This window comes from Hippoglossus stenolepis, chromosome 10 (assembly GCF_022539355.2).
Source record: "Hippoglossus stenolepis isolate QCI-W04-F060 chromosome 10, HSTE1.2, whole genome shotgun sequence".
Lineage (NCBI taxonomy): Eukaryota > Metazoa > Chordata > Actinopteri > Pleuronectiformes > Pleuronectidae > Hippoglossus > Hippoglossus stenolepis.
In genome coordinates, this window is record NC_061492.1 from 6,509,821 (window position 1) to 6,524,031 (window position 14,211).

At 44.0% G+C, this 14,211-nt stretch overlaps 1 protein-coding gene across 1 annotated transcript in view; it reads right to left on the reverse strand.

Annotated features, from left to right (window-relative positions):
* The window catches only part of fndc3ba (fibronectin type III domain containing 3Ba), a 93,494-nt gene that overhangs the window by 35,575 nt on the left and 43,708 nt on the right, over positions 1–14,211 (reverse strand). The window contains 5 exon segments of the mRNA XM_035167284.2: positions 8,539–8,666; positions 9,008–9,176; positions 9,424–9,531; positions 9,534–9,654; positions 12,001–12,077. Of these exon segments, the coding sequence (XP_035023175.2) occupies positions 8,539–8,666; positions 9,008–9,176; positions 9,424–9,531; positions 9,534–9,654; positions 12,001–12,077 (603 nt within the window).

Consider the following 14,211-nt stretch of genomic DNA (forward strand, 5'->3'; position numbering starts at 1 on the left):
ATCAGGATTTCTGGCACTTTAGTGATAGAAGGCTTAGTTTTTACAGTAGCTATACAGGCACAAATCAGAGCTATTGATATTGAAACCACTCTCAAATGTGCACAAGTAAAATGAAGGTAAAGACAAACAGGTTTACAAAGAACCTGCCTGGTGCCATGTGCAAATTTTTTATTAGCCGTGTCATTATCTCTCAACAATGATAAATGCATTTCCCAAAAATGTCAAACTATTCCTATAACTGCAAAATGTTTAAGGTTTCTAACTTCTTCTATTAAGTTATTTTTGATCGTACTTGTTGTGCTGTAATTGAAATCTCTCCAAACACTTTTGTCCTGGGCTTTAAATTAGATTATTGTTAAACAAAGAAACCAGACTTTGCTTTTTTTTTTTAATAGTCGCTCAACATTTCTCCTGATTAACTCTATCAGGAGAGTTCATGGTGATCTCAGCCTCTGAAGTATTCCAGCTTACAGTCACTTTTTCTTCCAAAGCCCCAGGCATCTGAAATAAGTTAACACAGCAGCTCTGGTGCATGGAAAAAAGTCGGGAAACACACACTGGATTATTTACAAGCACATAAATACTGAACACGACGTCAGTCTGTCTCTTTGATTCATTCCTCCCTTCCTCAGTTCTCCCAAGTACAGAGGCATGTTTACAAGAATCTTTTAAAAAATATCTCACACCTACACACTTCAGCATTAATGGCGTCACTTGCTAAAAGAGCTACAGTAAAACTGAGTCACTTTAACATTGCATTGAGGTTGCATTCCTCTTGCATGACAGCCTGTGGTTCTTAGACAAAGTCTGTCTGCGCTGAGACAGAAAAAAGACCTTTAAGGCCTGGAAAAAAATTTGAAAAATGTGGCAACGGTCGCTCACTCAGCCCCCACTGCACACACACACACACGGCCAAAGGCACAGGGTGTGTGTGAGTGCAGTCCTGAAGGAACGAAGCGAGATATGATCCCCATCTTCAGAAGCCTCTAATCAGGGAGAACAAAGCAAAGTGACGAACACTCAGCTGGAAAAAGGAGCAAGAGGGAGAGAGGGAGAGATGAGAGGGAGGACAGACAGAAGTGGACAGAGGGGAAAGAGAGAGAGGGAGGAGAGGACAGAAAAGAGGAAAATGGAGGGAGCAAGGAGCACGGACCTTGAATTCCACACCATTATCATCTGCTGCATAGCAAGCATTCCATCTGTTCAACAGCTGGGCAACACACACGCACACACGCACACACACACACACGCACGCACACACAGGCACACACACACACACGCACGCACACGCACACCAGACACAGTCTTTGGGGACATGCCTGAGATTGTGGTTGTCATGGTGAAGGTTTGGTTCTCATGGCCAGAGTCCTGATGGTTTATAAAGGGGATTAGAGAGGGAGAGACAGACAGAGAGCCTGGCACACAAGCAGAGGAAATCTAAATTAAAAATCCCAAATCAAACCCAAACCAGAGAGGAGGACACAGATACAGAGGCAGACACGCAAATAAGCGACAGGGTTGTTGTCGTCTTTCTGCAGAAACGTGATGTATCGGGGTTCAAGCAAAGGAGAAACACACTTTACTGAATCGGGGGGGTTGAGAGAATAAAGTAAAAAAAAAAAAGGTAGATTTCTGCCACAGAGACCTGATGTTTCACCAGGTTTCTAAAAGTGTGCCCGACAAAGTCCGAGGAAACTATTTCAACGGCAGCGACTCACAGCAATAATAACAAAGCTCATTATTTTTGAGCCGCGGTGCCTAAAATAATGAAATCCAAAGTCCAACTCCGGCTGGAAATCAAACAAAGCATAAACACATAACTGCTTTCACCAGCTCCCTGCCTCAACCTCGCTTCTCTCAATAACCGGGTTTCATGTGTGAATGTGGATTTAGGACAGACAGACACAGAGACCTTGTCCACTGCAGCCGTCTCACTCAGGACGGAGATGAGTGTCTCAGCTGCCAAGTGACACAAAACGCTCTCCGCTTTTCCAAGAAGAGCGCGAGGAGCGGGTATACACAAGTGTTTACGCGAGGGTGTACGTGCCGTGACAGGCACATGGAGCGAGGGATTATGGGGGACGGGTTTCTCAGAGCCCTGACCCCATCCGACCCCGCTCAGCCCAAGAAGAAACGTCTTTGAGAGTGTGACTGCGGACCGGTGGACGGAGAGGAAGACAAGTGTGACCGACAGACGGCAGAGGCAGACGAGGGAGAGTGACAGAGGGGACATACAAAGGCAGAACAGCAGACTGTGGGAATTATAGGGACAGAACTAAAAATGGAGCAAGGTCACTTAAGTCCACATGTTAATTATTGAGGACCAGGAAAACAAAAATAACCATTTGACCTGCTGTCTTCAAATAGGTTTACATTATTTTCACGTTTCTTTGTTCCCACTTTTTGAAAGCAATCCACATGAAAGCAGAATTGCATGTTGCCATCAAGGGATGAGACTCTGGTAATTACCCTGGTTACCGTGGTGATTTGGTTGATACTGTAACTAGCAGCTAGCATCCACAGTCGCCAAGTTGCACGTATTAAACAAACGCTTATATTGTGTCCTGACTCTCTGCACTTAACGCAAAAAATTGTCAAACTTCTCTTCTTCAATCCGACTCTGCTGGATTTTATGTTGTTATTTTATATAATCAACACCTGACATCGGATTTGTTTACGTGTGGTTGTATTGTTCTTACGTGCATATACTTTGTTCATGTTGTTTTTATACGGATACTCACTTCTTGAGCGAGCTAAAGCCTTTCGCCTTCCAAGTTAATGTTGCACATTTGATATGGTGTTTAAAAAAAAACTTGTAAGTACTTCAGTTTGTGTATCAGGACTTTTTGAACATCAGCACATTTTAACAATAACACAAAAGCTTCTCTCGTGCCATCATCGTCCAGACCAGACTGACTATAAATACTCCTAAACTCAAAAGTTCTGTTGGTGTGATTTTTTGAAACTAAAACTATTACATTACTTTTTTTACATTTCATTTAGCCGAAGCTTTTATCCAAAGCGACTTACAATCAATCACTAAAACTAGTGATTGATTGAACCCAATGACTCACGAGTCTTAAAATGCCAACTGCATGAAATCCCAGTCCAACTGGATCTGCTTTAGACGTCTGGAGGGTTTGTGCATTTCATCTGATGAATTACTTAACTTGATCGGGACAAACTCAATTCAATCCGGATGAAGCAGTCAAACAGACTAAATATTATGTAACCCACTTCTGCTTGATACGGAGCGGCCGGCTGCTGCGGCCCGATGGCGTGGTGCGTTTATCGCTTGTATCACAAGGTCCATTCAGCTGAATGAGGGAAATGTCTGCTGTGCTCATTGTAACCGGCGAGAACAACCTCCCCTTCTAATCCCACTAGTCCTGTTACATGATATCAGCGGGAAAGACATTCCTCTGCTGGTGAAGCCATCCCTTGTTCTCTTTCCGTTTTCTGTACATCCCCCATTCTGGCTCTTTCATTCCCCCAGTTTCTTGCCTTTCATTTCTCTCCTCTCCCCTTTCTCTCCTCTTATCTGTCCTCTCTTCTTCCCCGTCCCTTCGCTCCGACCCCGCTGCCCTCCATCTTGCCCTGCAAACATAGCCGTATTTGGATTTGAGGGAAGGGGTTGGAGTTTGTTGTGAGGGCGGGGGGTAGGCGGGGGCTGAGATTATCGCCATGGCGATCCACATCAAAACAGTCCGGTCAGGGGACGGCTGGGTGTGTGCTCACGCATTTCCAGGCCTGTTGCTGCGTTTAGAGCCGAAGGAACCGGGAGACGAGCCTGATGTTGAAGTAAAGGCTGAGTCATGACTCGGTCAAAGGCCACAAGAGCTAATGAGGATGACATCAGCAAAACTACAGAGCTTTGAAAAGCTTCTGCTTTACGACTGATTTTAAACTGTTACTGTTCACTGCTACTTGGTTGGTAGGAAACTCTTTCAATGTAAGAGTAGAGAAATAGCTCAGTGAAGAAAATGACAAATGACAGTGGTGGATCTGTCTGTTGTTCCCGTTACATTTCATGGTTACAAAATGATTTACCCTCCTGGTAAAGCAGCATTTCTAAAAGCTTTATGAGCAGTAACTAATGAAATATCTTCCTATTGCTCTGTAGATGAGTTATTGAATTTCCTCATTGTAAACAACGCCTCTGGATAACGTTTATCATTCTCCGGCAGGACACTTGCTTTGTAAGTCCAACGGTTCACTGGTCCTCAGACGAACCTCTTGACCTCTGACCCTCTGGAGAGAAGCAGGACTGTTCTGTTTCCCAGCAAAGCCTCAACATATACAAGCACAGATTTAATGTGCAGTAATTCATATAGTGAGAAACCTGCTAACTTTTTATTTTAGTATTGAAGTCAATATTTTATTAATGACTGAATGTGTAAGCCCAATTTTTAAAGCACTTAAATTATCCATTAACTACATATATTACCATTTGCTACAACCATTAGACAAAGCTACCAATTAGCTTTATGTTGCTTTCATTCTTGAGTAATTTTTTATAAATAATAATAATAATAATAATAATGAGAATGATAAGTAAATTACATAATTTCAATTAATTATAGGCAAAATACAGATCATGGATTTAAATATTATGTTTTAAGTTGTGAAGTGATATTTACTTTTAAAGAAGAAACTTAACAGCTCTAGAAACACATTCTTTATCTAACAAAAGTTGTGACCAGTAGATAAATGTCAGTTACATGTCGCAAACTAATTCTGTTCACTCGTGTTACATTATGTTTTAGTATTAAAAAAAATGATACTGTAATTGTTACACTTGTGTCAACACTGAAGACATGTGAGATGTTTTCCTTTCTTTTTTTTTTGTACAGGAAAAATTGTGCAACTAAAAATTTCTCAAAAGAAAGCAAAGCAAGTCATACGCTTTTTTTTTTTTTTTACTTAAATATGTTTCCACTGTGCTCAAACCATGACAGCAGACCACTGGAATATCTAAGACCTTTGTTATTTTCTTCACTGGGCCAACATGGTGGACACAGCAGCCACCGCTCACATCTGCTTTCTCCTGAATTCACAGCACTCGGCAATGACGTAGAACCAAAGATGGAGGAGCCGAAGGTGCTGCTCCATCTGTTTCTAGTGAAATCCCAGTTTCTTGGAGTGAGAGACAGGATCTGCGGTGGTGATGATGCGGAGCCAAGATGGAGGAACAGAGGGGACGGGGCCCACATCTGTTTCTGCTCAGCGAGCAGCACAGTTCTGAGGAAAAAAAGGGGCCTGAAGAGCTGCTTTACTGGGGAATGGTCACTGCACTCGCCAAGTCAGCCTGCTGCCTCACTGGCACCGGGGCAGGAGCCACACACACACACACACAGACCAAGGGCATCAAGGGCAAAGCGTAGGCGGTGCTGTGTGTGTGTGTGTGTGTGTGTGTGTGTGTGTGTGTGTGTGTGTGTGTGTGTGTGTGTGTGTGTGTGTGTGTGTGTGTGTGTGTGTGTGTGGTATTCTGGGTTGGACCCTACATGGATGAACCGGGCCAAGCAGCAACTTTGTCGGAATGTTTGTACTCTGCTCTTAAACTCTCTCCGTCTCTCTCTCTCCGTCTTTCCATCTCTCCGAACCCTGTGTTGTAGGAGTTCTGGTTATTTTAGTTTTTTTCTCTTTACAAACCTTCCATCCATCTCTCTCTCTCTTCTCTCTCTCTCTCTCTCTCATCTGTCCTTCAAATCCTGCATTCCTCTGCTCTCTCTGTTTGAACCCCTGCCTCCCGCCATTCCTCTGGACCCTCATGCTCTGATTGTTTTACAGGAAGCCCAGTCACGGGGTGTTTGTGCATGTGTGTTTCCGTGTGTGTGCGTGTGTGTGTGTGGTACATGTAGCTGACTCAGCCTGATCTCCACCCTAGTACTGAGACCCTCGTAGACCAGAACAGACAACCGACAACATGCTGACATGTTCCCGTCATGTGTTGTAACAGCTTAGGGTCCGTGTGGGTGGAGGTGAAGCGTGTGGAAAAGTGTATAGCTAACATACACTCCAACCTTACCAGGCCCGGTTGTACGGCTCATGAGTCGGGAGCGAGAGGAAGGGTCCTGCACTGCACCCGTCCAGCGGGGGCATGCTTTCCAACTAACGGAAAGGATCCAACACGCAGTGTGATGTTGTTGCCAATCTCAGAATATGTTAAATGCACATTTTATAATTTCGACTGTTACAGTGTGTTATCGTTGTTCGAGCCACATGAAGCTGTGAGACTCAAAAGACCGAGCTGCCGACCTTGCTTTTCTTTTCCTCCCTTGGCACTCCTCTAAGACGCTTCTCTGTTGTGTTTGTGGCATTCTGGTATGTGCATGAGTGTGTGTGTGTGTGTGTGTGTGTGTGTGTGTGTGTGTGTGTGTGTGTGTGTGTGTGTGTGTGTGTGTGCAAGAAGCTGTGCAGTCAAACACTGCCTCCTCTGTATGTACAGGTTTGCATTTGCTAACATATGTTTATGAGTATATGTTTGTAGGTTTAAATACAGTTTTGTGTGATGACACTAATTACACCAAATTATCAAGGAGATATTTTTAAAGGGTCAATTTACGCAAAACAAAATATGGTTCCTTACTTAACTCTAATAAAACTAAAATTTTGGTTTTATTTGCTGGTTATCTAATGTCCTTCTCTAAAACTGTGTAAATAAGTCTGCTTCAACCCCAATGAATAATACAATCATGCAACATGTCTTTGAAAAAGCGAATTCCCTACTAATCTCAATACCCAGCAGACCTTGCAGTGAACAGAGGTCTTTGTCTTTTGATTAATTGGTAAATTTTGTAGTTGATAAAGTCTCCAAACTGCTTCTTTAGTCCAAAAAGCAAAAGAGACTGAAAAACCATGATCCTCTAAAGTACTTATACTGAGTGAGATATCAGTTATCAACACTGTTAGTTAATCTGATCATGAGCACATATCTCCACCAAGGCCCAGCGGTCCCATTAAATTCAATCAAGCTACACGAAAGTTGACACATTCACACATATCAGTTCCCTGAACCTTGTTTTGCTTTGTTTTTCTCAGATCCATGAATTATTCTCTGAGAAATCAACGAAAATGTCGCAATGTTAAAGAAATCCCCCAAAAAAAACATTCCTGGATCTGCCTCCTGACCCTTTCCACAAAATTCCATCCAGTAGGTTTTTGCGTTATCCTGCTAAATAAACAAACATCTAGTCTCAGCTTTAAAGAAACAATTTATCTAAGGATCTACTTTCTACTGTAAAAACAGTCTCCTACGAAAACTTTTGAAAGTGCGTCGTGTGCATTGTCCAGATCGACCAGGAGATTGTTATTCTGGGAACAGCTGTAAATTTATAATCTGTGAGCAGCAGAAACAAAGGTCCAGTCACTGCAGAGCTTCTGACGTGGAGGCAGAAACTCTCAAAGACGGATATCTCAAAAATAAGAGTATACAATATATATAAGAAGTCCAAAACATAGATACAATTCTGTTACAGTAAAATTAGATAACGACGTGGTTACATAAACTTTCCTTATATGTGGAAATGATAGCTCCGCTGAGATCTCATAGATGCGGGACACGCAGATACACCCACACCTGGCAGAGATCAAATACTCCTCTGATGTGACGCCACGCTGCGAGACACTCAACCGACGTTTTACGAGGAGAGTAAATTTAAACAAAGAGAAAAAAAAAAGACCGGGACAGTTACAGTGATCGAGAGGATGAATTTATGCGTCCCTCTACGTTTTTCCCTGTCATCACCTCGACAGACGGCCGTGTGTGCGAGAGTATAAATGAGACGGTCTGCTCTTTTTTAATAACGCATACATACGTCTGACGTGTCAAAAGACATGTCATTAAAGAGGAAAAGTACCACAAGGAAGTGAGTGTGCAGCCTAATGTCTTTGCACGTGTGCACTTTTTCTCATGTGCATGTGTGATAAGGCCGAGCTGCGGCATCTGAATCTCGGAGCTCAAAGGTTTCCTTCATCTCCAGCAGGACTCGGCAGGTATGCGACCCCCCCGTCTCCCCTTCACCTCCCCCCCACTCTCTCAGCCAACCTCCCCCCCTGTGGCTCAGCCTTCACCAACAAGGCCAGTATTGTAGTGAGGGTAAAACGATAGCGCTCAGGGACGGGTTCAGCTATGTGGTTACCCAGACAACCCTCCCCCTCTCGCCCCCTTCCCCACCTTCAGTCCCCCCCTGCACTCTTCCCCACTGGATCCCTTCATCTCGCTGAGGAGGACAAAGCCGGTCACACAGAGACAAAGAGCACGAGGTCAGAGAGGATAGAAGTTATTCTTTCACAAAGAGACATGAGCCGGTTGTGTGGTGCGTTGAGACATACGCACTGTTTGGAAAACAGAGAGGATCGACAGGGAAGTGTTGGTTTTAGAGCGAAAGTTTAAAAACAAAAAAATAGAAAAAGGCCAACGGCAGCATGGCGCTTTGATTTTGTGAACCATTGCTGTTCATTGACAGTTATTATTATTATTAAAAGTGCTTAGTAAGTCTTTTTTCCTCTAACTGTGTGTGTTTGTGTGCGTCCCACCTGTGTGTGTCTCTGGTTCACCGTTTCGTGGACTGCTGCGGAGTCGTCTCTCCGGCTTCTTCCCTCCTGGACTGCCGACGCCTCCCCCTGACCCCACCGACCCGAGCAATGGGGCGTGTGATTTGTTGCTGCATCACAAATTAAATCACCACAAAATTAATTAAATTTTTTTCTCCCCATGAAAAAGTGTGAAATTCTGTGTCCCAATAGGAACTTGTAAAACATTTTATTGATCATTGAAAACATCTACAAAAAAATAAATTATTTAAATCATCATAGAACCACAAATATTTGGTGATGGAATGAAATTAAATAATTTCCGACAAATGTTTTTCTGCATCGCTAGAGTAATAAAATAAAAATGTTCACGCATATCAACAATCATAAACACTGATACCAATATGGCAAAGATTTTTATCGGCCGCGCTCTGAATAAAATCAAAAGGTCAACCCATTGATTAGTGGTCACCTGTATCCGTTGTGTGCTGGCCCCAGGCTGCCCTTATACAGAGTGGAGGGGGGAGAGTTGAGTCGGTTCTGTCGCTCCAGTTGTCTCTGTTCCCTTATCTTTTTGGGCTGTGGCTTACTGTACTCCTCTCTGCCTATGAAGTTAGACATCCCATAAACTGGGATGATTTCTGCAGGAGAGAAGGAGAAGGAGAAGGAAGAGGAAGAGGAAGAGGAGAGTAAGGGAAATAAGGGAAAGAGAAGAAGAAGAAGAGAAGGAGAGGTAGAGGAGAGGAAGAGGAGAAGAAGAGGAGGGGAGAGGATTTATTTAAAACAACAACATCAGTGCAAAGCATATTTTTTAATTGGATTAATAATTCCACAAAAAAACCCGGATTTCGGGGACGTAGCCATAAAGTCTGGTCAGCGCGTCAGTACCTGGGTCGCCGTACATGGGGGGAAGGTGGTGCTGGTAGTACTGGTGGGGGGGCAGGTCTCCTGGGCTGACAGGGGGGTAGAAAGAGTGAGAGTTGGGGATGAAGTGGGGTGAGTCAGGTAGGGGGGCAGGTGGTGTGTGGGGGAGAGGGCTGGGGAGTAGGAGGGCGGGTAGCACTCAGGAGACTGGGGCGTCACCACCACCCGGCGGACCCCCGAGGTGTCCTCCAGCACCTGCAGGAGAGAGGAGAGAAAGAGGCAGGTGGGCGACAGGAAGAAAAAGTAATGATGGATGGATAAGATTCTTCATTTATATAATCACATAATTAAAAAGGATCCGCTCCTTTAGATAAGGACTGATATCACAGGGTTTCAAATACATAAAACTCCCCAACATGTCTTAAAGAAATAGGTTTAACACTTCTTTTGCTGGTGGTATCAAGAAAGTGAAAAATAATAATTCACCAAATATTAAACTCTTCCTACTATTCCTTTAAAAATCATATTTACAATTATTTTTCAGGCTATTTTCAAGATTCAAATATTCTAGTTTAATAAAAGTTCTCCAAAGTGTAATTTACAGTCTGTACTTTTGTGAACACAAGTGTCCTCTCTATAAAATGGTGGGTATATAATAAAGAAAGGAATCACACAATGTATTCAACACATGAGAACACTTTGTCCTTTACAGCGATGAGAACAAGTTCTGCAATGTTGTCATCAGATGGTCGGCAGATTTCAATAACAACAAGTTGCAAAGAACTGTGTCAAATTAACATGTATTCACTTTCACATTCCTGGACTGGAACACACACACACAGAGACAGACACACACAGACACACACACAAACAGCTACAACTATTCAGACACTTTCACAGGCCTGCATTCCAAGCAGAGAGCAAACACACACTCCCCGCTGAGAGGGGAAGTCATCTGCTGGTCCCCAACAACAACAAAACACAAACACACACACCACGCCACACAACACAACACAACACAACCCTAAAACCCCCACACACACGCTCTTCAGTGCCAGAATACGAGAAACAGAGAGCATGAAGCAAGAGTATTACAGAGGGTCAGGAGGGGAGGAAGAGGGTTACAGAACTAATCCAAGTGAGAAAAGAGAGGGGGAGAAAAAGAAGAGGAGGAAGAGGAAGAGGAGGAGGAGGAGGAGGAGGAGGAGGAGGAGGAGGCCCCCTATTGGCCCCTCATCCCCTCCTACGCTGCAGAGGAGAAAAACAACAAGTTTACAGGAAAACAAGGGCAAAGTCCCTGCGTGAGTACATGTGGAACCGACCTGCGAACCCACACGACATTTACCGACAAGGAGACGCACACTCATCGCAAACAATACAGAAGTGGGCGGCACAAACATGCGTGCACATGTGCCCCCGCACACCCACCATCACAACACAACCATCAGCGCAAACCACCAAGGACACAAGAACATGTGCAAAATCCATCTGTCAACACACGACTGTCCACAACCGCAGTTCTCTCTCTCTCTCTCTCTCTCTCTCCCCATCCATCCCTTCTTCCAGCCCTCGCCCCCCCATAAAAACCTACCCACCCCGTGCCTGTCTCTCCTATCAGGCTTGTTTATGTAAGAATGACAGCGTTTCCCGCTCACACTTGGCCCGATCCCCACTGACACACACACACACACACACACACACACACACACACACGGTGAGCCAATGACCTGACTTCCAGTGGCATAGGACCACAATCCCACCACATGCAGACCACAGATGTAGTTGCAACACTACACTGGTGAGGACAGTCCATAGACTTGTGTTCATCCACTAACTTTAAACACCACCACACCACTAACATGTCAGACTTCCACTTAAACCAGTTAATTATGTCATAATCTTCCCAAAACACCAAGATTAAGTGGAGAAAAAGGTCTTGTTTTGATATCTTTGCGACGGCATCTGCTCGAGAACAATCGGACACAAACACGTGAGAAAGTCGGAGAAACAAAAGCCCCCTCGACATTCAGCACATTCCTGCTCGGTGCTCCGGTTAGGGAGGAGGTTGCCTTGGATACGTCTCTTTCTTGCCGACTGCAGGAAGAGGACGGATGACGTCCATCATATTAATGCTTTATGATGAGCACTTGACCCACTTCTGGTGGTTGTTCAGCAAAAACAAACACCGTAGAGTATAAGAGCTAGAAGTCTATGAGCCATCTGGCAGCTGGATTCACTTCATCCTTGCAAAGCAGCCATTTTACTGGCTGTAAATACATCGTTTTAGTTTCATTTTCTTCGCTGCATTTCAGGAACGAGAAGGCAAAGTGCTCAACTAGCCCCCATGCACATTGAATAAAGCTTGAATATATCTTTGACAACTTCTCACACCTTTTATACTTATAAACAATGTGATTACACGAGTCAACACTAGGCCACATGATCCCGAGCTTAAGAAATAGTTTTTTAGCAAAACAAACCACGGGCTAATTAAAAGCAGTCTCTTCTTTTGCCTGAAACTCCCACTTTACACAAACACGAGATAAACAAGGGAAATGTCTGCAACTATCAGACTCAGGAAAAAGACACAAACAAACTAACCTGTGAGATGTATCCTGGGGGGACGTGGATGGGAGGGATCGACCCATTTGGGGACATCATGGGAACCTCAGCAGGACCTAGAGAAGGAAGAGCGAGAGAGAGAGAGAGAGAGGGTGGGGGGGTTATTTATTTAACCAGGCAGCTCACAATGAAGTAAATTCTCATTTACATTTGTCAATCAACATTGAGGGACACAAACACGACCACACAGTGGCACAGGGAAGGCGACACAGATGGATTCAGTTTGTATAAGACTAAAGTTTATTATGTAGAAGGTCCAGAAATTACTATCTGATCTTGTTGTCCTATTTCATTCATGAGAGCACTGGTGCATGTATGTAGCTTCTGATAAAATATTGAAATGTTGTGCTTTCTTGGCCAGGTCTGCCTCAAAAGCAAAGATATTAACGTCAAGGGACTTCTGGGTTAAATAAAGGTTAAATCCTAAATAAACTTGAGGGGTAGAGCTCGTAGCTCCATCAAGGCCCAACGGTCTCCTTATGAAACCACATTTAAATTCACCAGACCCTGATTTTTATTTGGATCTGCACCAAAATGTCCACACTGCAAATATTAGTTGCCTGAATATGTCTGAACATCAAGATTCATTATTGTTCTCTGAGAAATCGAGGAAAGAAAGTTGAAAAGCGTCCTATCTCACAATGTTTAAGACATTGCAAACAATTCCTGGATCTGCCCCCTGATCCAGATCCTCATTTACTAAGTTCTTCCCTGACCCAAACCACAACTTTCCACCGAGTTTCATGGAAATTGGTTCAGTGTGTTTTTTGGAAATCCTGCTAACTAACTAACAAACGCTGAAGACAGCAACCATCTCAAACTCCTTCCAACCCACGTGCATGGGCTCAAAAAGCAAAAACACATGAATCTAAATGTAAATGCAAAGTTGCATCTTGTTGTGTGAATGATGGCAAATGACTAATCGCTGGAAGGAAGAAAAAAATCTCTCCATCCCAACGAGAAGCAAGAAAATCTAATTGAATTTGCAGCTTGATAATGATGTTGACTTTTCCACAATCCATATCTCTCCCCGCACCACCGTCTCTCTCCATCTCTCCGTGATGGAGGTCTGCGGCTGGTAAAGTCATTGGGACCCCGTTGGGACAGCTAGAGGCCGACCTGGCCTTAGAATAAATCATACAGTGAACACACACACACACACACACACACACACACACACACACACACACACACACACACACACACACACACACACACACACACACACACACACACACACACACACACACACACACACACACACACACACACACACACACACACACACACACACAACCTATGAAAACACACAAGACACACTAATATTTTCTGTCCGTACAGACGCCAGTCAAACAGGCTCCTTCTTTAAAGGGTCATTTCACCTCATTTACACAACTTTCACGTTTTCTCATTTACGGCTACGAGTGACAAAATGTGTTTTTTTACTTCTGTATTTTAAGGGAACTGATCATTTTACTTCTATTTTCATCTTGTCTCAGCCTCCTTGTGTTCTCGCCATCTTTTCCACCCTTTTCCTCTATCCCTCCATTCCACGTATCAGGAATTCCTCCCGCAAGAACTTCCCTCTCTCTCTTTCTCTCACTCCCTTCACCTATTACTCACTCCTGCACCTTTCATTTCAATTACTCACTTCATCCCTCCCTCCCTTCCTTCCTTGCTTCATCCTTTCCCTATTCGCCCCTTCGTTACTCTCCCTCTCTCTGCCAGCCTCCCTGAATCATCCCCTCTTTCCTGACCTCTCACCGGCCAAAAACAAATAGGTAAGCGTACAGTAAATACTTACAATTATGAACACATAAACACAACCTGAGCAAAGTCCACTGTGTGTGTGTTTGTGTGTTTGTGTCACAGGTATGGAGAGACAGACGTCTCTCAGTCCTGTCTGCTCCCCACCATGTCGACGAGCGAGGAGGGATATGAAAGTCCTCATTGAGTAGAAGGTCATAGCATGTGGAGAACACACACACACAACTCCTCAAACCTCTTTCCATCACTGCTCATAGCCACTTTTCCTCTTGCTCACACACTGTCTCAAACACACACACACGCTCTGTATCTCAGTAAACTCTCCGTCTCTCTCTCAGCAAACAGACGTGTGTTTAGACAGTCTCTGCTGCCTCTGTGCTCTTCACTCAGCAAACAGCGGCATTCCTCTGCTCACACACACAC